This window comes from Plasmodium vivax, chromosome 12 (genome assembly GCF_000002415.2).
Source record: "Plasmodium vivax chromosome 12, whole genome shotgun sequence".
NCBI lineage: Eukaryota > Apicomplexa > Aconoidasida > Haemosporida > Plasmodiidae > Plasmodium > Plasmodium vivax.
The window spans coordinates 1397064-1417623 of NC_009917.1; the positions used below are offsets into that span (position 1 = coordinate 1397064).

The window sequence follows — 20560 nt, forward strand, 5'->3', positions numbered from 1 at the left end:
TGCCTTTTCATATGCCCTTAATACCCCCCCAGTTTTGCAAGTAGGAGCGTGCACAAACATGTGTGCAGAGCCTAACAAAAATTACGCTGCACTTTCCAATTTGCTTTGCACTATTTTGCTACACCATTGCAGTGTTTGCGATAGACAGGGGAGCTAAACTGCCCCAAATTTATTATGCGTAATGTATTCTTCCCCCAGGGGGGCACAAAAGAGGAAAGTCCACAAGGAAAAAAAAACAAACAAACAAGTTGACACGCTCACGTGCGAATGTTCAAACGATGGAGCGGCGCCAGTTCGTGCAGCCCCGCTTCGACGTGCGGCTGACGCCTACTCATTTTGCGATGAACCAAAAAAGTGAAAAATTGAAAAGGCAACAAAATGGCAAAATTGCACAATGGCGCAATGGCACAGTGGCACAATGACAAACGAAAAAATTCCATCGTTAGGCACACACACTCCGGCGAATTAAACTGGAGGTGTGCTCCGTATGCGGGGAAAACTCACTCATGGGTATAAGAGTACCTCCGCGGACAGCCGTCCGAACAGCCCTGCAGGTACCCCCCCCCTAAAAGGTCTTCTTCGAAATGTTGCGATAGCCTATGCCCACACACTTGATCAGGTAGGAGTGCTCCACTGGGGACTTCTCCACCTTCTTAATGTCAAACACGACGCTGAAAAAGTCTCTCAGCAATCTAATCAGCGCAATGGAATACGGCTTTACCATGCTCAACGAAATTTTCGAAACGGCCAAGTCGTTTCCCAGGGCCATGTACAACAAGGGCAGCCACTGGTAGTTGGAATCGACTGAGGGGAGCCCTTTTATTTCGTTCATCATCTTAAGGGCTATGAAAAATCCCAGGCGCTCGTATATGTCTGCGTCATGCAGGGGTTTGTTCTGTTTGTGTTCCTCGGCGCAGCGGTGCCTCTGGGGTTTGTTCGTTGCTTCGTCGTTCGTTGCTGCGTCGTCCGTTGTTTCGTCGTCCGTTGCTTCATCGTCCGTTGCTTCGTCGTCCGTTTCTCCACCGCCCACTGCTTCATCGCCCACTGCTCCACCCTGGTCATCCATCTGGGCGCTCCCCCCCCCGCTGCTCAGTACGCCCTGCGCGTGCCGCAAGAAAAACTCGTCCACGCACAAATCCGTGGCATACACGCACTTATTCTTCGTATGGGCAAACAAGGAAAAGGAAATAAAATGATTCTGCGTTTTGAAGCTTTTAACCTTGGCCTCCTCCACTTCTATGTTGACGTACGGAGTAAAGCAGAGTAAATTTTTTTTGGCGAAATTCATCAATTTATTTCGAAACACAACAGATATTTTATTGCAAACAATTGTCCCAGTTATTTTTTTAACCACTCCAGCATCATTCATATCGAAAGGTTCCACTGTCTTGAGGTTATTCATGAAGAAGTGAACTTCCCCTGAGCAGTCCGACTGTACTCCTCTTCTCACAATAGTAATGTTCAAAAAATGGTCGTCAAATTTTAAAATATTTTTAAAAAAATGCTCGCTTACAATTTTACACGTATGTACAGTGGCATCAATAGAATCATCGGTTATTCCTTTTAATGTCAATTTGATGGGGTTTTTAAAAAATGGAGTTACCATAAGGAGGAACTCCAGGAAGTAGGTGATGCTTCTTTCCTTTCCACAGTGAAACGTATTGTCCAAATCGCTTATCCTCACTTCATCATTTACATTCCCCATTAAAAATCCTGGTTTGAAATACAGCTCATCTCCTTCCTCATTAATCTTGATGGTTGTATCGTCACATAGCTTGTCGATCAGCTTTAGCAGCTTTGCTTCGTACTCCCGCAGGCCTTCCCTTTCAACTCCATCACTTTGCTCATCTCTCCAGGAATTTTTTTTTTTTTTTTTCTTCCTGATATTTTTGATGGTTATGGCTTTCCCGCTGATCATGCTCAAGGCCAGTCTGAACCGCAGGAAGTTGCTGCCTGTGAATTCCATGGTCGCTCACTGTTGGTTGCGGGATGGCATATATACGAGCGATAAGCATATACACGTGTTAAGCATATACAAGCGATAAGTATCTACGCGAACGAATGCACTCCCTTTGGGATGCTACGCACGCGCTGTGGCCACCCTGTGCTGACGTAGAGCGAGCCCTTTGATCATGCCCCTTTAGATATAGCTCCCGTGCTGCTTAACGTATGAGGATGTTCTCCACTTCGCAGTGCCACTCTATTTCATGCTATAAATTTTCGGAACTGCGTAAATTGGCTTCCCCTTTTTTTTGAAATGCGAAAGTGGGAAAAACCTTCCTGTAAAACGTTTTTGGGAGAATGTCCTTATGACGCAGTTGGGGTCATCCCGTCCCGTTGCTCGCGCCTTTTTTTTTTTCGCGTAACTTTATTTGTTAAAAAGCGTCATGGAGAAATGTATCCCCAAGCAGGGGAATAAAATAAATACTGTTGCAGATGAGGAGAATGGAGATGGGGGCCTATTTCGCCAAAAAAATTTCGGAAAAAAAAAGAGTATCAGAAATTAGAAGAATAAAAAATAAAAACAATAAGAAGCAGAAGCGGCATTGCCTTTGCGCCACTTTATTCTAGCATTTTGCCGCATTACCGCAACGCCCCGCAGTAGCCTTCAAGAGCGCGAAACGGAGAAAAGGCCAAAAAAAAAAAAATACGCCACAACAGCGCGTAGTGTAGGACGGATTACACGTTCCCCCTCGACCTAATATAAAAGAAAAAAAAGAAAGTCACGCCGGCCGCAACTCCCTACATGCGCAGTTGTAGCACTTTTACAATTTCGATGGAACGGGCAAAAATTATGATCATATTTAGGAGGTCAAAAATGCAAATCCAGTGGTGCCTTTTTTTCCGCATTTGTATGCTTTTCCAGTTTGCCAAAAAAAAAAAAAAAACGGAGAGGATAATTATCCCAAGCGCGGGAAAATTATTCTCCACTTTTTTTCAGTTAGCACTAATTTTTATGATGCCGAAGATTTGGGGGGCCGTTTTCCTCGTTTAAGGTGGCCATGAAGTAAATCTAAGACCCTTCGCATCCACATATTATGCAACACTTAAAAAAAAGAAAACTTCAATTTGAGTCCTCACGTCTGTTCGCAAAAATAAAATGTAGGAAAAATACCCCGCAAGGTGGGAAGCGGTGAGTGATGAAGAAGCGGGTCTGAAATTTTACAACACGGTAAAGCGTTTTTTACTTTATTTTGCTTGATTTTGATTATTTTTTTTTTCTTGTGACACTATGCCGTCAAGCGCTCACCAAAGCAGTTTGCCACGCACCTTTCACCGCGCACGACGGATACTGCCACAGTGAGGCACAGCCTAATCGAACTAAAATTTAACGTGTACAGTAGGAACTAACATGATATGTGCGTCTCTCTCCATTGATGGGGGGGGCGCAAATCGTCCATCTTCTCCCATCCACAATTGGCAACTTTGAACATGCTCATCTTTGTTATTTTTAAAAAAAAAAAAGGACTGCTTAAATGTCCACGGTGCGCTGTAAAAAGGTACGCCTTCGCGAAATGTGTGGGGTTGGAGGGAGATCATTTTTTTTTTTTTTTTTAACCTTAAAGGGAAAACGCCCCATGCGTATGTACAATCGCCTTGTGCCATTTCGCCCCTCTCATGAAGCGATTTTATTCCTCTTTGGAGAAAACGCTGACAAAAGGAAAAAAGCAACAAATTGTATATATATGTGGCCCTTCGGTTTAAACTCAGAAAATTCAGCTTCTCTCCTTCGCGTCGCATATGATCATTCTTTGCACATATGATGTAAAGAAGTTACAAGGAGGAACTCCACCACATTTTAGCAAACGAGGGAAGACCAACACATTATAGCAAACGAGGAAACACTTTCCAAGTAGCACACGTGTGAAGTTGAGAAAGGCGAGCCGCTTCCTTCCCTTTTTCTGCCTCTTTCACCAAACCGCGCGGCGAAGTGCCCAAATTATTCGAAGCAATGAAAACGGGATAACTACGGACGGAGAACTAACCAAACGAAAGCAGACAGAAAAACCAAAGCGCGGGAAAAAAACACGCATGGGAGAATAACCCGTACGTACGCACTTTTGCACATCACGCTTTTTTTTTTTTTTTTTTTTTTTATTTTTTCGCGCACCTCTCCTCCCCCACAGAATGATTTCAGTCAAATTTGCCCTTATCCTGTTTATGATGATGTTCATGTTCGTTCCCTTCATTCCCTTCCTCATGCACAAATGGTCCCTAAATCGCGACAACGTCATTTTCGCCCTTCTGGCCATATTGATGACAATTCCGTTCTCCATAATTGCCACGTACTCGTACGAGAGGATAAACAACGAGGATATGTATGATTCGAAGGATGACTAAGGGGGGCGATGAAGCGGTGATGGGGTGACGCGGTGATGCGACGAAGCTTTGACGGGGAGAGGAAACGCGCTTAACCCATTCGCAACGGAGCGTAACACCCCATTCGTGGGACCTCCAAATGTGTACATAAGTACATTCGTTTGTATACCGTCCTTTTTTTTTTTTTTTTGCGTCCTTTTTGTGAAAGTAAATTCCGCTTAATGATCAGTTAAGCTGATCGAAAATATTCCTTCGTGAAAAGTTTCCCATTTGTGCAAAACTTGGCAACATTTAAAATGTAGTAAAGGAAAAAAGGAAGGCACTCAGTGTGCGCTTTTTTAGGGTAACCCCCCTTTGCATGTGTGCAAACGGGTGGTGGCAAATTTGCTCCGCATAAGGGGGCATGCCACATGCGTGTGAATGCTGCTGGGGGAGGCGCAAAAAAGAAGCCTACCTATGTACGCGCGTACATATATATGTAAACATACATATGTACACATATTTACACATATTTACACACATGTACCCACACGTGGCACGTAAAAAATGGGGCAGCGCGGGGGAACGCGGAAATGGCCCACCGGGGAGGCACCTCAAATGGTCACGTACTGAGCCTCTATCTTGTTATCTGCCATAATTCGCAGCTCGTAATTTATCTGCGTGAGGAGGAATCTCTTCTTCAATTCTTCAAAGCACTTTTTAAAAATGAGCAGGGCCTCCTCCAAATTCATATTTTCATGGTAGTACTTATCTAGGATACCGTTCACCAGGTATGCACCGTAGCCGTGCGCGCCTTTGTTCACCGCGTCCATGTTGCTAAGGTAGTCGCACCAGTAGAGTTGGTAGCCGTCCTTCTGCGAGTGGGTGAAGAAAAAGTGGGTACATTCGTTATGAAGCACACTGCATGGGTACATACCGATTTGTCTCTTTTGCGAGGTGGCAAACATAGCAGGGATGCATGCACACAGAGAAAGAGGGAGAGAGAGAGACACGCACACTAGCGCATTTCCATCGCAAACGGGGGAACCGCTCAGCCCTAGCGAAGCCTCCTTCCTCCCTACGTTGTCATATCCAGCGATGAGGCAGTTGACCTCGTAGGGGTTTCTCCTCAAATAGTAGGCCAAATTTTTGCGCGTGAAAAAGGCAAACGATTTCACGAACAAATCGGTGGAGTTCTGGTACTGGTACAGGTGCACATTCTTCCTTATGAATTCACCAAACTGAATTCTATCCCCGATGGATCCCCCCAGGAGAAGGCACTTGTTTCCGTTAATGTCGTAAAATTTGGTTTTGTCGTCATTTTTTAGCTTAATAATTGAGTTGACGCTGTACGTATCTACCGCGAGGATGATGAAGTTTTTGCCCTTCAGGCCGATTAGCGTATCCATGGGGGAGCGGCAGGCGGGGGGGAACAAGGGGGGAGCTGGCGATTCACTGGTGGGTTATCCTGGCAGGCAAACTGGGAACCTGGCAATCTCGTCGGCGATTAGAATATCGGAGGGGAAAAAACCTTTCAGTGGTTAAAGCGCAGTTGGTGGAGGAAAAAAGAAAAAAAAAAAACACAGCACAGCAAAGCATACCATACCATACGATACCATAACGTAACACATATAGTTAGCCAAAAAGGTGAAGCCGCACAAACAGTGTTATGCCTCTCCAGTTTATTTCTTCACATTTAAGGGAAAAAAAAAAAAAAAATCCCCTCTCGAACAAAACCTCTAACAATAATGCGTGCGCAGCGAATGTGCCCTTTTCAACTCATGTGCGTGCGCAGAGGGCGTGTCGACCTAGTTCGCTCCCCTTTTTGCGCAAATCTGGGGAGGGAGGGAAATAGTAAAAATTAATCGCCTGCCTGGGCACATATCGGAGAAGCGGCTTTTCTTTCCACGCAAGAGGGGTGAAGAAATGACCCCCCAAAAAAGTATTTTCCCGTAACATTGTTGGAAGCGATGAACAGCTCGGTAACCTTGTGTACGATTGACCAATCTCATGTACGAGTGTGCTCCCACCCGCACCCCTCAAGTGCGCTTATGCCTAGGCACGCGCGAGGCGGGGTTCAGTCCGGTCGACCACGACACAAGGCGTCACTGCGACCATCAGCGCATCGCCACTAACGCTATGTAGTGAAGGCAACGCGGAAGAGAAACCACGCGGACGACGGCTTCTTCCCGCCGGTGCGGGGGGAATACGTGCCTGTTTGAAGACTCACCGCGCTGGGCAACCTCGGGAGCGCCCCTCGACAGGAAAATGCCGCGAAAATGTAGAGAACGCCGATGTGCCCACATGTATGTAAATACCCCCGTGGTGTAACTCGAACAAACCGCTTTCTCTTCGCCGATTGTGAAGTGAAACAACGCGAGGGGCGAACAGAAATGAAGCCCCCCTGGGGAGTTTGCCTCCTTTTCCTGCTCGCGTGTTTTTCAAAATGTTCTAATGGGTACAGAAGGAGGAGGGGGGGGGCCCTGTATAACTTCCTCCTGGGAGGGAGAAGTAACGAGCCAAAGGGAAGGCTCCCGCGAAGTAGACGAAGAATGCCCCATGAGGTGCGAAAAAAAAGTGTGCAAAAATTAAAAGACGTGAAAGATATGCATGTGGGACAGCTAAAAGTTGGCAGGGTGACAAACGTGGTCGAAAACGATATATTCGTGAAATTAAAAAATGAGGAGAATGAGCAAATTATAATAAAGAGGGAGAACAACTACCTCCTGGAGAATGAACTGCTGTACGAGTATTTACACAGGAACAATTTTATTGATCATGCAATGTATGCGAAACTGATGCGGAAGGGGAACCCCAAGTGGGAGGACCAATCCCCGTGTGTGCAAAGGGACCAAGTTAAAGACTGCATTGTCCTCGTAAAAGAAATTGACGAAAAAAATAGAATAATAGGAGAATTATTTACAAACGAAATAAACAAAAGGAAAGAGAAAATTTACGACAAATTGAGCGAACTGAAAAATGCAGAAAAAAAAATTTTCATCCAAATTTTGAAAAATGTAAGGAATAAATACTTCGTAGTTTTAATAAACGGATGCATAAAGGGGTACCTGCTCTACGACGAAAAGGAGGAGAAGGACAAACACAATGTGCAGCTCCTACAAGCGTGCAAAAGTGCAACTCACAAATTAAGCGCATACATAATTGACGTGAATAAAAAACTCGAGTATGTCTTCCTAACTTTGCACAAAATTCCCAGCAACGAAATAAATGAAAAATTGCGAATTTTGCAACACACAATTGTCGTGGAAAATTTATTCGAAAATTTTTATTTCAAAGCGGAGGTCTCCGATTTTTGCAACGATGGAAGTAACATCATTGTAAATATTTTTGAAAGTAAGAGCAACCCCATTAAGGTGAAAATAAAATCTCATAATATTATTAACACGAGAAATATTTTGCGCAATTTTGATTACCTCAAAAATAAAGTCATAACACATGAGTTTGCCTTGCACAATTCGACCTCCGCGGAGGAGATGAATGAAGACCGGGTGAGCAGCCACAAAATGACACACCGAAGGGGGGAAGAAGGTGGGGATGGCGTCCACACAGGTGAGGGCGGCTCGTTCGAAGCGCGCTCCTCAAGGGATGTCCCCTCACAAGAGAAAAAAGCAAAGGGGTCGTTACGTACAAAGGACTACACAGATAAGTATAAAAAATTTAAGGAAAACTTTTACGGGTGCGATGAAGAAGATGCCCTCAAATACATAAACGTGGACGACTACATCTTCAAGAAGGAAAAACTGCTGTACGTTCGAATCGTTAACAAAACGTCGGACCCCAATTTGTACGAAGGCAGCATGGTTAACGCGGACCAGATTAACTACCAGATATATGAGCTCATAAAGAGGATGGCTACGGACCAAAACGTCATTCGGAGTTACAACCCCATGCTGAGGTACCCCTCCAAGGTGCTCGCCTTCTTTAACAATTATGTGATTCTCTCCACCAGGGTTTTGAGCCCCGAGGCGGCGGCAGGACAGGAGGGCTCCCCAGGTGTAGCGGCAGGACAGGGGGGCTCCCCAGGTGTAGCGGCAGGACAGGAAAGCATCCCTACCTGTGGCACCACCGGGTGCAACAAAATCGACGAGGAACACGTGCGAGACGTCATCACGCTGATCGAGAAGCGCTACATCGATTATGAAAACCTCAAAGAAGGAGACGTCTTCTTCTGCAGATTTGATAACATCAAGAGGAGGAACGCGCGCAACATTTTTAACCTCTCCAATAGCACCATCAACAGAATTTTTAATTCGTACTTCAAGCGGGAGAAGGACATCCTGGGGATGGTCAGCCGGCGGGACGGTGGCTCCCCGCGCTGGGACAGGAGCCCCTCCAGAGCGGAAGGGGGGGAGCTGCAGAAGTCCCCTGAGCCGCTAAAATCCCCGGAGCCGCTAAAATCCCCGGAGCCGCTAAAATCCCCGGAGCCGCTAAAATCCCCTGAGCCGCTAAAATCCCCGGAGCAGCAAATCTTCGAGGAGATTTTTTTCTCCAAGAGGGACTTCTACTTCATGCGGGGAGAGCTGCACAAGGACACGGAGTACCGCCTCAACAAAAACAACATCGATAAAAATTTCAAACTGCTCAAGCACATATGTGATACTTACTACTCGGGGATTAACAAGGCATATCATCACTACCCAAGTATACGAGAGGAATACATTTTGGCCTACCTGGGGAAGGAAAATTACAAGTTGTATAGAAAAATTGTGGCAGATTATTTCTCATCGAATGAGAATTCTTATAAAGAATTTCTGCAAACAGATTGTGAGTCCATCCTTATGACTGTCTTCGATGTGGCATTTGAAAACCCAAACGCATTAACAGTTCAGGTGGTACAGAACTACAACAAAGAGATTTTTCAAAAACTCCCCATGCTAAGTCTAAACGAGCTGAATTACCTACTGAAGGATTTGGATAAATTGAAAAAAAAATTGCAAATATACCCGTGTAGCTACAAAACCCGAATTGGACGAATGAACCTCACGCTGAATAATGTGAAGCCCATAAAAAAGGAACACATCGAAAATATGCACATTCGGGAAGACGTAAAGAATGAGCTGCTAAGCGCGTATAAAAATTTCGTCTTCCCCGTTGAGCACATAAAAGAGACAATCATAAAGAAGAAACAGGCCAGGTGTAGGGAAAATAGCAAAATGCAGTCCATTTACATTTTGGCCGAGGAAACCATAAACCTTTATGAGAATTCTGCCAAGGATGTTGAGCCGCTCAGCGAAGAGCAAATTGGCATCCTCAGGGGACACCTCTTGAAGAAACGCAGGCCCCTCGCGGGAGGCTTGGCCGAGGAGCAGGACTCCTTCCGCGGGGACCTCTTCGAGCCGGAAAACAGCCAAATTAGGCGCCTACTGCATATGATAAAGGAGTACGCGAGGAAAGGGAGAGCGGAGAGAGAAACTCGCATGTGGAGAGGTTTCTCCCGGATGCGCTCTACTGTGGAGTGACATTTCCCCATCCCTGTGTAGACCTCCCCCACACGCTGCGCTCACGATGCGAATGACCCTCATGATACGAATGACCCGCATGATGCTTATGACCCTCATGATGCTCGTTTTGCCCTTCCCCCACGCAGAGACCTGGAGAAGCAGAAAAAGAAAAACAAGCTGGACGAAGTGGACCGCGAGTACGAAGAAGAGCAGAGCAGTTACACCGACGCCACGGACCTCTACAAGACGTACCCAGAGCTCCAGGAAATGGACAAGCTCACCGAGGATGCCTTTCATATGAAAATACCCTTTGTGGAATGAGCACATGTGCTTTTGCTCCCGAGCGGTATAGCGGTATGGCAGTAGAGTAGTATACCAGTATAGCGGCATACCAGTAGAGCACTTTCCTGTTGGTGGAAAATCGCGGAGTTACAAAAAAAAAAAAAAAAAAAAAATCCATTTTTCAAACTTGACACTTAAAATGCCACATTTGAAGGGAACGATGTGCAAACGAATGCGAGCGCAAACCCGATGTGCGTTTTTTTTTTCTCTCCTTTCCCTATTACGATTCACTCGTATGGCAAATTCCCGTTCAAAATTTGATTCACATCAACGAGGGACCATCCAGACGACTTGAGGTCTATCGAGTCCGGGGATTGCAACGAGAAGAAAGGATTTTCCAACTGATTCTCGAGGATAACTTCCAAGTGTACATTTTTAAATTCATTTTTGGTAAGGCAGTTGGAGGAAGCAGTGTCGTAAGCACACAAATCATACGAGAGAGTGACCAACATGTGCATGCGAGTGGTAACTCCATTTTTAATTATATTTGAGAGGAACTTCATTTTGTTGGTATTTTTCAGGACAGCTAAATCTTCATTTTGCACACAAATATATTGATAGAGGAATTTTTTTATATTTTCTTTTTTTGTCCTTTTTCCCTCCTTCCTAATTAACCCTAATATGTTATATATGCACAGCAACCTCATGTTTTCTATTTTTAAATTCTCAAAATGTAAGTTCAAATTATTCGCTTTTAAAATTTTGAAAATTTTTAAAAAATATTCCTTCAAATATATGTTTGTCATTTTGGACAGCTGATCTTCATCCAACTCTTTGAGCACACTGAAAAAGGTGTTAACGCAGAGGGTCACTCCATCGAAATAGAAATGCTTCAGATCCTTCAAATCTTCGCTGAGGATGTTGCAGAAGTATAGGCTGATGTAGTTCCCCAGGAAGTTTGTACACTTTTTATTTTTATGCAGTAGAAGCGAGTTTAGGAAGGCCTTCATTTCGCGCCTGCTCGGTTCGTGCGCAATTTCCTCCAAAATTTCGAAAATGTCGCCTTTTAGGGGGGTGCCTCTTCGCGGTCCGCCAGTTTGTGGTTCGACAGTTTGTGGTCCGTCAGTTTGTAACCCACCATTTTGTGGTTCACCATTTTGTGGTTCACCACTATGTAGTTCTCCACCTCCCGCTCCGCCACCTTCTGGGCTGGCATCCCCTGCGCAGCTGCCCTTATCATCGTTAAGTTTGGGGCTACTCGCACAGTGGCTCGATTTACCGCAAGCCTCATTCGGGTCTTCATTTTTCCGTTTCCCCCTTTCTTCCTCGGAGGGCTGCTTCACTCCCCCGCTTATCCTTTTTTTACTTGCATGGAGCGCACCATCCGTGGTGTCACCCCTGGTCGGAGCGGCCTCGGTTAACGCGGAAAAAGCGGTTGCCTCGGTTAACGCGGAAAAAGCGGTTGCCTCAGTTGTCTCCGTTGCCGCGTTTCCCTCGTTTGCCGCGTCCACCCCTGCGCAGGGGCTATAGCATTCACCTCGTGTTGCCCCCCCCGCAGGAGCAGCTGCCAACTGTGCCGCTACGCCCTCCACACCCCTAAAGGTAGCCTCCCGAGTGGGAAGGTCCTTCGAGTTACTTTCCCCCAAGCTGTCACTCAGCTTGGAATAAAATAAATTCCTCGTCGTGTCCAAATACTTTGCTTTTTTCAAACCGTATTTTATTTTTAAATCATTTTTTTCTTTCCTACCTTTTTGTGCATATAATATTTTCCCATTCAGAATGTACACATCTTCATTCGTGTCATCCTTCGCAACGGTTTTGTTTTTTTTTAAACTTTTCAATTTGAGCTCCTCCACATGTTTAATTCTGACTTCTTTATTCCCGGAGATGTTCGTTGTGATGCTTCTCTCCTTTTCGAAGAATCCGAATGGGTACCTTCGCTCTCTTGTGCAGCAGAAGTTGGTTACTTTGAGCAGGGCGTTGTGGGTGAGTATGGGGATTCTCCCTTTCATCCTGGAGGTCTAATGGACGGGGATGAAAAAACACCCAGGGGAAAGAAGTTCGTTGGGGGGCTATTACACCAGTAATGAAGCACAGCTGGTGCACATGCCTCTATCTGTTGTCCTGTGTTACTATGGCTGGGTACTCCTTCGCTCCCTCTTGGGATAATTTTCTCCACTTAGCTAAGGTAGAGTTCCTCTACGTGGGGCCCGTGCGACGCGCATTCGTAAGTGCATACATGCGTATACAAATGCGGGCAATCTTTCCCTACCATGGGATTGCAGCACACCCCCTGCCGTCGTTCGAGAATTCCAGTCCCTCTCACTTTTCAGCAGTAAACATAACTTCTTAACGGTAGCGGTTTTTCAAAACTGCAAAGAAGAAAATGCTTTTCCTTTTTTTTCCGGAGGCAGAGCGGTTAAATTTTGGCTTTAAAAAAAAAAAAAAAAAAAAAAATGAAATTAAAACTGAAATTTAAACTAATGCTGGGGATGCACAGCAGCGGTGCACTGCGCATACGTATTCTGAGCGACAATTTTCGGATATCCTTTTTCCCCGCTTCGCCAGATGGGCAACCTACATGTAGGCGAGCGAGTCGGCATGTTTTATTTTTCGAGGTACAATTGCGGCATCTTTCGGCAATCTTCCTTTTTTTTTCCGTTTAATATAACCACACGTTGTCACCATAAAGCGTCACATTGCAACTTCTCCACACAGTTCCACCCTTTTCAGCCACCCCAACGAAACGCCGCCTTCTTTTTTACCACTACAAACGTAGAGGAAGCACCACGTTTGAGTTGCTTCTTCTTCCAACTCCCCCTACATGCAGCATCGAAGCAAGCGCTATGTAACTTCCATTCGGTGAGGCCAACATACAGAGTATGCAAAAGTAGGCTGAGCGGCGAACGGGTGGATTTTCTCTCCCTCTGTCAGTTTGGCACCAACTTGTGTTGTTTTGCATCTCGCTCCCCCCCCCCCCCCCCTACACACACGCTGACAATCTCCCAAGCGTTTCCCCCTGCACAGAATGATACTGAAAAGGAGTAGGACATTTTTTTTAACACTACAGAGACGTCGAGCCTTTTCGGAAAATAAAAATTACCTCAACAACAGCTACCTGAATTACGTGCAGGGGAGTCATCAAAATGGGGATGGGAAAAAAAAAAAAAAAGAGGACAGTGCCCATTTGGGGGAAAAAATAATCCAAAGGGATAACCACCACATGGGGGGAATTTTCCAAAATGTTAAAGACATACGGTCATATAACGCTTTAAAAAAAAATGAGGGTTATTCAGCCAGCAATAGCACAAATGCGGGGGTAAAAGTTGCAGGTGGTGCAGAGGCGGATCCCCTTTCCAACATGAGTGACAACCAGGAGGGATATAATTACGCTAGTGCTTGTGTGGAGGGGGAAACTACACAGGGGTGGTCAGCAGACGGGGGGGAAGGGCACCCCGACCAGGTGCTGGAAACGACGCAAGGGGGAAGAGACGAGCTAACCCAGAAGGGTAAAACGGGTGAACATACACATCACAGTGACGAGTTTGCAAAAAAGGGTAAAGAGTACCCCTCCATCAGCGCGCAGAACAACCCCCAACGGAAAAAAGACCCTTTTAAAACACCCCCGAGGAACACAGACAGCGTTCAGGAGGAACCCCTAAATAACGACGCAGACCATTTCGAAAGTACCCTTGACGAAGCAAATGAAGCCACAGAGCATAATCGCATGGATGGGAAAGACCAAACGGGAAGGGCCAATTGTACGGGAGATCCCAAATCTGGTGGGAACCCCGAATTTCCTAATGAACAACAATTTGGTAAAAGCCAAAATGAAGGCTCAAACAAATGGGCAGAAAATGATGAAGACCTTCCCAACATTTTTGAAGTAGATGAAAATTTAAGTGAAGAAGAAAAAAAAGAAAAATTAAAATTGATCAAATTGATTACAGAAAAATTAGCCGGCCCTTTAAAAACCAACAGTCAGGATACCCCCAACAGTGGTGCTGAAGGGGAACAGAACAGTGGGGAAGACTCCATCTTTGCTGACAATCGACCCATAGCAATAGAGGTTGATGGGCCCTCTCACTTTTACGCGAACAGTAATAGGTACACGACGTATACGAAATTGAAGCATCGGATTTTGACCAAGTTAGGTGGGTAAAAAGTGGACCCACATGTCCAGGCGGGGGCTATCGTCAAGTGGTTTCTTCTTTGAGTGCACCCCTCCCCCGCATGGAGGTATATATGTATGTGTACGTGTATGTGTATACGTGTATGTTTTCCTCTTTCTGCCAACCGCTCTACCTTTTCTCCTCCCCGCAGGCTACAACGTCATCCACATCAGCTACATCGACTGGCGCAAACTGCGGAACAAAACCGAGCGGGAGGAATTCATTTTAAAAAAGCTCAAGGAAAAAAACGACGAATTTTTGGACGAAAATGACCGGGTATATTACAACGAGAGGATGAACATGATTAAGGAGGACTACAAAAAGTTCATGAAGGAGAAGAAGGAGAGTAGCTCCTAACGGGGAGGCGGCGCGTGTGCGGCTGCCCCTTTTGTGTATGGCTTCTTTCCCCTCCCATGAATTACCAACCATGGGAACTGCACCTCTGGGGGACTCCTTTGTACCCGTTGCGTGCCTGTTAGCATGGCACCTTCAAAGGGATTTACCCCATTGTGACTTCCCCCTTTGCACCTTCGCGTTACCTATATATACGCCCCCCCTCTCTTTATCAACCGCGTTTAAAACTGCTACGGTACCAATTAACTAGCAACATTTTTATTGTGAAGGGGAAAAAAAAAAAATCAGTTCAGCCGGAAGGTTAAAGGCGCACTGTTAGTGGCCTCCCAATTGGGGGCGAGCAGAGCGGGTGAATTTACACCTCCAGTTGTTAAGCGGAAATTTTTTGCAGCATAGGCAACGTTGGCAGTGCAGACAAAAAATGGACACATGGAATACCCACTGGGAATACCCACTGGCAATACTTTCTTCGTAAAAGTCGAGGCAAAGAAAATAGGTCCCCCTTTTTATTAAACAGGTGACGTTATAAAAATGGAGTTCCAACAGGGGCTGTCTTAAAGGCGAAGAGGTTATACACCCTTTTTCGCCGACCTGAATGGACCAATTAGTGGGGCGTTTTAAAGCCAAATAACACACCGTCTATCCCCCCAGGGGTTACGAAAACAAAGGGAAGAGCATCCTCTCCCCCCCTTGCAGAAGTTAATGCCTTTTTATTTTACACATTTTAACGGTATGTTTTTTTTTTTTTTTTTTTTTTTGATATATTTACTGAAACATGTTTTCCTTTGGGAAGAAAAAGAAACGAATTAAAAAAAAATAATTATTGTGGGAATTATTTTACCAAAGTGGGGCATGCAAAAGGGGGAGGGGTGTATATACACACACACATACATACATACATACATACATACACAAACGTACGTTTGGAAATACATGTACACAAATGGACGCGTATGTGCCCGCGCAATCGCACCCGTATGGGACTCGCCTGCTTTTCGGGTGCTGGAAAAAGTGCGGCGAGGCGCGAAACGCATCAGCCAAATCGGTGGCAAAGAAATGAATTAAATCCAATGCGAAGAGTCGCATGTGGGTGAAGCACAAATTTTATAAAAACACAAACATTGGGGTCTCGATAAAATATTCTTTGACATTACCGAGGGGGAGGGGAAGCGCGCGCGTTAAAAGTGGCTGCACGATGACGCTGCTAAGAGTACGCACGTGTGGGGGGGCGATCCCGTTCTTCCACGTGTGAGGATGGCCGAGATAATTGCCGCTGTCCCTATCGTCACAAAAGCATCAAAGGGGTGCGTGCCCTCCCTCAGAGCTGACTTCTAAATGGGCACACAGAACTCATTTTGGCCTACCATTTTGGTGCATCATGTCAAAATTGCGGCACACAAAAAAAGAACACGCGTGATACGATGCCTTTCACGTCGAAGATGCTCCGGTTATGCGGCACACCAACATATGCACAACTGAGTTTCTTTTTTCCTCACCTTGGACAGAACTGTTCACCTTTTTTTTTTTGGAAGCAACGTTTCTACGATGTGCCCCTCCCTTACGATGGCCCTTTATTATACTTACCGTACTCCCCTCACCCTGCCGCCTCTACCCCGCTGCCCCTTTCTTCTCCTCCTCTGCCTGCTGGGCATCTTCCCCCTGGCTGTAATTCTTGGTCAAGGATATGACGTCCTCTTCACCGATGTCCAGGAGGCTAATAATTCCCCTGAGCAGTTTCTTCTTTTCCAAATTTTTGTAATAATCTGTGACCCTCATTTTGTCCGTGTTATAAAAGAGGTTAATATTCTTCTCGATTAACCTCCATGTCTTCAGGTTCACGTTCAAATTGTGAAGTACCTTTTGCGTTATCTCCTTCTTCGCCTTTTCCATAGACTGCAATTCCTGGATTAATGGCATTACAATAATTTCAAAAAAATAGACCTGCGTGCTGGGGATGCTCTTCACAAAATCGTGGTGGTGGATGAAATTCAGTTTGATGTAGCTGTAGTCGTAGTTGTTGACGTTGTTGATGTTGTTGATGTGGTTGATGTAGATGTTTTCGTAATTGAAAATCATGGCTTCGTCGATGGACTGCTCGTTCCCCAGGGGGTTGCACTGGTAGGCGCCTGCGCGGGGTAGAAGCGGTAGGGGAGGAGGTGTTCGTGAGAACGTCCACGCAATGGCGCAAGGTTAACGGGCGCACTTCGCCATTCACTTGGCCGCGCACTTGGCCGCGCAGCTCGCCGCTAACCGCACCACTCACCCATGCTCTTGTTCTTCCGGTGGAGCTCCTCGACCTTCTTCTGCGAAAAGAACTCCTCGCTGACGAGCATGGTCCACTTGGCGTGGTCGCGCCACTTCAAGCACGTGTGCCCAATGTCAGCCACCTTGATGTTGATCGTCCCCAAATTAATGGCGTCCCGGTCGCTAATGTCAAAGTTCTCACTCCGCTTCCGCTTCTTAAAAATGTCCACATACTCAAAATGCAATTTCATGTCCGTCGAAATTATTAACTCGATGATAAACTTCCTCAAATTTGCGTAACTGTTTTTTTCCACCAATTTGGTGTCTTCACTATTTATTAAAAAGTCGTGCCCAATGAGCTGCAAAATGGAGAAGGTTATACTGCAGTGGTAGTTTTCCAAAATGCTCATATCGTTATAGCGAATAGATAAAATGTGGTTCGTTTCTGAGAGGTACGCGTTTGTTTTCCCGGGATGACCCACGTCATGTGCTATGGACGCAATTAAGTAGCAAATCATGTAGGTGTTATTTAAGCTTTTGTCAAAATCGGTTATGTGTGCAAGACATTTGGAAAGGTGACATACCGTTGCGCCATGATTTGCGTTGTGGTATGGATTGGGGAAATACATATTGTTAATTAATAACAAAAATAACTGTAATTTTTTTTTTTTCTTTTCATTGTTTTCCATGTATGGACTAATCAAATGGTAACCCACTTCCAAAATGACGAGAGTTGATTTCCCATGCTCAGAATCGATAAAGGAATAATCCCAGTTTCTTCCTATTTCGTCTGAATTAATTTTTTTGACATTTTTTAAAACGTCTGTTTCGTAAGCTATGGTTAAAATGTCTGACTCGTTCAGGTGCTTTTTCACATTTTGGAATTTTTTTTTTTCCTCCTCATTAGTCCTTTTTTTCATTTCCTTATTTTTGTTAGCACCGCAGCCAATTAATAATCGCTTTAAAAAATAGGACACTGAGTAGTAGTCCTTGTAACACGCGTTTATTGTAAAATCGTTGAAAAAAAAACTCTTGTCGGAAAATAAAAATTTGTAATTGTCTTCCATCTTGTCGCAGTTATCATCTTTGGCTATATCCACAGCGATGGACTCAGTTTCCTTCTCGCATGTAGATTTGAAGTCTCCCACTTTTTTGCAATTACTGCAAATTAGGTCCTTAATCATGTGCAGCAAAATTCGATTTCTTTCTTCCGCCAGGTATCTCAAAATGGTGAACATAACCAGCAGCGCGGTCAGTATGTATATGAAGTACAGTTCCACCTCTATTTTGGCGGAGGTAAACTTAATCAGGCCCATCAGCGCCGCGTTCGTGCTTAGGTAGCCGAGGAGGAATAGCAACGTGGAGAGGAAGCTAACAGGGCGAGGGGAAAAAAAGGGGAATACATATGCTTACTAAGTCGATGTGTGTACAATTGTGGGTGCATCTCCATGTGTGCATCCCCCTTGGAGGGTATAAAGCAAAAGAAGCGCTCGGGCTGCGTACTTGAGGGTGGGCAGGCAGAGAAGAAACACCGAATCTACAAAGAAGTGGACATACAAACTGAAGTTGCTGTTGTAGAAGGTGAAGCGGGTGGCGTCGGCCTTATTCTCCCCATTTTGTTTCGTAAAGAAGTAGAGAGACAAGAACTGAAACACTTGGTTCTGCGCGAGGGGTGGGTGGTCGGAAGAAATGGGTGGTGTAAATGAAATATCGACGTGTGAAGGAAGTTCGCCCGTAAAGTGGCGCAGCTGGATCAGTGGAGCGAACCCCATCCAGCAGACTCGCTCTCCCCCCAGCAGAATCACTCCCCCCCAGCAGAATCACTCCCCCCCAGCAGAATCACTCCCCCCCAGCAGAATCACTCCCCCCCAGCAGAATCACTCCCCCCCAGCAGAATCACTCCCCCCCAGCAGAATCACTCCCCCCCAGCAGAATCACTCCCCCCCAGCAGACTCGCTCCCCCGCCGCTGCCCTAACTTACAATTATGATATATCCCACGAACAAACTTTTCGAATGGGAGTTTTTGGCCGGGCTAAGGGAAACCTTTATCAGCACAACCACGTGCATCAAACAATTCAAAAGGGAGAAGACAACCACAAAGTGCTCCATAACTGATGCGTCCTTTTTGGTTAGGTCTACGACGGAGGGGGAGAGGTGGAAAGTACTACGTGTTAGAGGCACAACCGGTTGAGGGTGTCCCTACTTAGGGGCGTAACGGGGAAAACACCTTAACACATGAAGGTTAGAAATATCACTATGTGCGCATAGTACACACGTTGTAGTATATTCCCCTGGAGGACAATTATCGGGAGTCTATCGATGCGCGCTTTAGGCCTTTTTTTTTTTTTACTTGCAGAAAAGGCGAAGCATTCTATTAAGATAATGAATAGCGACACCGTTAGGTGGATGCAGATGTATTCTTTTATGTTGTGTATCCTCAGGGCGTTGTATTCCGTTTCGTTCTTTTGGTCCGAAAACTGGGGGGAGATGTAGTACCTGGCGGGGGGAAGAAAGAGACAGAATGGGGGCAAAAATGAACAGAAACGATTTGTGCTTTCCCGCGGAAATGTTTCCCTTAAATTACACACACACATGCGTGGGGATATTTATCCAAAAATTCGTATGCGCACGTAGAGAACGCCTAACGCGCAGCCGTACTTGTTCTTTATCACGCCCCTCATCGTCCTTCCCTCGCTTTTTTCATTTTCTTCCTCCATCTTTGCGTAAGTATTTTCATTCATTAAGGGGTTATGCTTCAAATGTGCCTGTGTGCGCGTGTGAGCGTGTGCGCGTAGAAGGCTCTCTTCTTCGCTTCCGCAAGTGGGTCCACAAGGGGAGGTTCAACACGAGCGCACGTTTAAGTGCGCGGCGTGTACAGTTTTAACTCCCTGTGCTGGTTAGCAGTGGTTGATAGAGAAGACATGTTTTGTGCGTGCCTTTGGTGATCGCGGCGCATCTCGCTGCTATCCTTCCAGGGCGTTTCCGCTCTATTAAAATGGGCTATTTTTTGCTGCTTTTTTGCCGTTTTTTTTTGCCGCCTTTTTTGCAGGTCTGTTGCCTCCTCTCTCAGTTTCCCTGACAGTGAATTCCCCCCTCTTCACGCTTCTCCACGAATTCGCAAAGAAATCACCTTACTGCGTTCACAACGATCGCGAAGAATAAAAAGGAAAAAAAAAAAAAACAATAATAGTTACGCTCACTAGTGTATATTCTCCAGTACCTTTTCAAACATGTAGATACGCACAAAATAAAAACTCACGCGTGGGCATATGTTTACATAAGTATACAAATGTGTATTGTGTGTATTATCTGTAATATGTGCACATGTGCCTAATTCATACACGTTTTAAGAAAAAAAAAAATAAAGAGAGAAATGCCTCTTTCACATCAACTGGGTAAGATCATCTTAAATTCTTACAAAAACTTGAATGTTAATTTCTCCACTTTAAATGTGAATGCTTTCCTTTTTTTTTTTTTTATTATAACTTTATACAAAAACTGTTTCATTTGTTTTAAAAAAAAAAAAAAAAAAAAAATTCCCGCAAAAAGACATAAGTTTGGTGATGCACAGAAGATTGCTATTTTTTTTTTTTTTTCTTTCCCTTACTGACCATTTGATCGCTTACGAAGTAGCATTAATCTTCACCTCATCATAGTTATGGCAATTGCTAAGTTTTGCGTTTTTTAAAAAAGCGTACATTGGGGGGGCAACTGTTTGCAAGCTCTCTTTGCGTTTTGCGCCTCTA

General features: G+C 45.1%; 6 protein-coding genes across 6 annotated transcripts, besides 27 other annotated features; 2 read left to right on the plus strand and 4 right to left on the minus strand.

Moving 5' to 3' along the window:
• Positions 1–493: 493 nt before the first annotated feature.
• Positions 494–591: a microsatellite.
• Positions 566–2553, minus strand: PVX_116920 (RNA 3'-terminal phosphate cyclase-like protein, putative; the record flags this gene model as incomplete). The annotated part of the gene is made up of 1 exon (XM_001615629.1): positions 566–2553. Exon 1 carries the CDS (start codon positions 1964–1966, stop codon positions 566–568), a length of 1401 nt encoding a protein of 466 aa, XP_001615679.1. The 5' UTR covers positions 1967–2553.
• Positions 1702–1763: a microsatellite.
• Positions 2491–2518: a microsatellite.
• Positions 2554–3341: 788 nt separating the features above from the next.
• Positions 3342–3404: a microsatellite.
• Positions 3405–4521: 1117 nt separating this feature from the next.
• PVX_116925 (20S proteasome beta 4 subunit, putative) lies at positions 4522–6002 on the minus strand. Its single transcript, XM_001615630.1, has 2 exons — positions 5382–6002; positions 4522–5174 (listed from the first exon to the last, which is right to left on the minus strand). Exons 1-2 carry the CDS (start codon positions 5706–5708, stop codon positions 4914–4916), a joined length of 588 nt encoding a protein of 195 aa, XP_001615680.1. The 5' UTR covers positions 5709–6002; the 3' UTR covers positions 4522–4913.
• Positions 4821–4848: a microsatellite.
• Positions 5161–5213: a microsatellite.
• Positions 5312–5416: a microsatellite.
• Positions 5560–5588: a microsatellite.
• A 183-nt stretch (positions 6003–6185) lies between the features above and the next one.
• Positions 6186–10143, plus strand: PVX_116930 (reticulocyte binding protein 2 homolog B, putative). The gene has a single exon (XM_001615631.1). It carries the CDS (start codon positions 6594–6596, stop codon positions 9777–9779), a length of 3186 nt encoding a protein of 1061 aa, XP_001615681.1. The 5' UTR covers positions 6186–6593; the 3' UTR covers positions 9780–10143.
• Positions 8402–8431: a microsatellite.
• Positions 10144–10330: 187 nt separating the features above from the next.
• PVX_116935 (hypothetical protein, conserved) lies at positions 10331–12475 on the minus strand (the record flags this gene model as incomplete). Its single annotated transcript, XM_001615632.1, has 1 exon — positions 10331–12475. Exon 1 carries the CDS (start codon positions 12053–12055, stop codon positions 10331–10333), a length of 1725 nt encoding a protein of 574 aa, XP_001615682.1. The 5' UTR covers positions 12056–12475.
• Positions 11105–11134: a microsatellite.
• Positions 11224–11257: a microsatellite.
• Positions 12182–12202: a microsatellite.
• Positions 12411–12435: a microsatellite.
• A 226-nt stretch (positions 12476–12701) lies between the features above and the next one.
• On the plus strand, positions 12702–14572 carry PVX_116940 (hypothetical protein, conserved; the record flags this gene model as incomplete). Its single annotated transcript, XM_001615633.1, has 2 exons — positions 12702–14197; positions 14367–14572. The coding sequence occupies exons 1-2, from the start codon at positions 13072–13074 to the stop codon at positions 14570–14572; spliced, it is 1332 nt and encodes a 443-aa protein (XP_001615683.1). The 5' UTR covers positions 12702–13071.
• Positions 12815–12857: a microsatellite.
• Positions 13124–13170: a microsatellite.
• Positions 13384–13405: a microsatellite.
• Positions 13467–13516: a microsatellite.
• Positions 13668–13696: a microsatellite.
• Positions 13926–13979: a microsatellite.
• Positions 14554–14573: a microsatellite.
• A 793-nt stretch (positions 14574–15366) lies between these two features.
• Positions 15367–15396: a microsatellite.
• Positions 15397–15846: 450 nt separating this feature from the next.
• Positions 15847–15929: a microsatellite.
• A 248-nt stretch (positions 15930–16177) lies between these two features.
• On the minus strand, positions 16178–20267 carry PVX_116945 (3',5'-cyclic-nucleotide phosphodiesterase, putative; the record flags this gene model as incomplete). Its single annotated transcript, XM_001615634.1, has 6 exons — positions 19473–20267; positions 19165–19310; positions 18795–18949; positions 18317–18474; positions 16833–18184; positions 16178–16695 (listed from the first exon to the last, which is right to left on the minus strand). Exons 1-6 carry the CDS (start codon positions 19553–19555, stop codon positions 16178–16180), a joined length of 2412 nt encoding a protein of 803 aa, XP_001615684.1. The 5' UTR covers positions 19556–20267.
• Positions 16422–16444: a microsatellite.
• Positions 16855–16986: a microsatellite.
• Positions 17110–17152: a microsatellite.
• Positions 18253–18274: a microsatellite.
• Positions 18335–18366: a microsatellite.
• Positions 20268–20560: the final 293 nt, after the last annotated feature.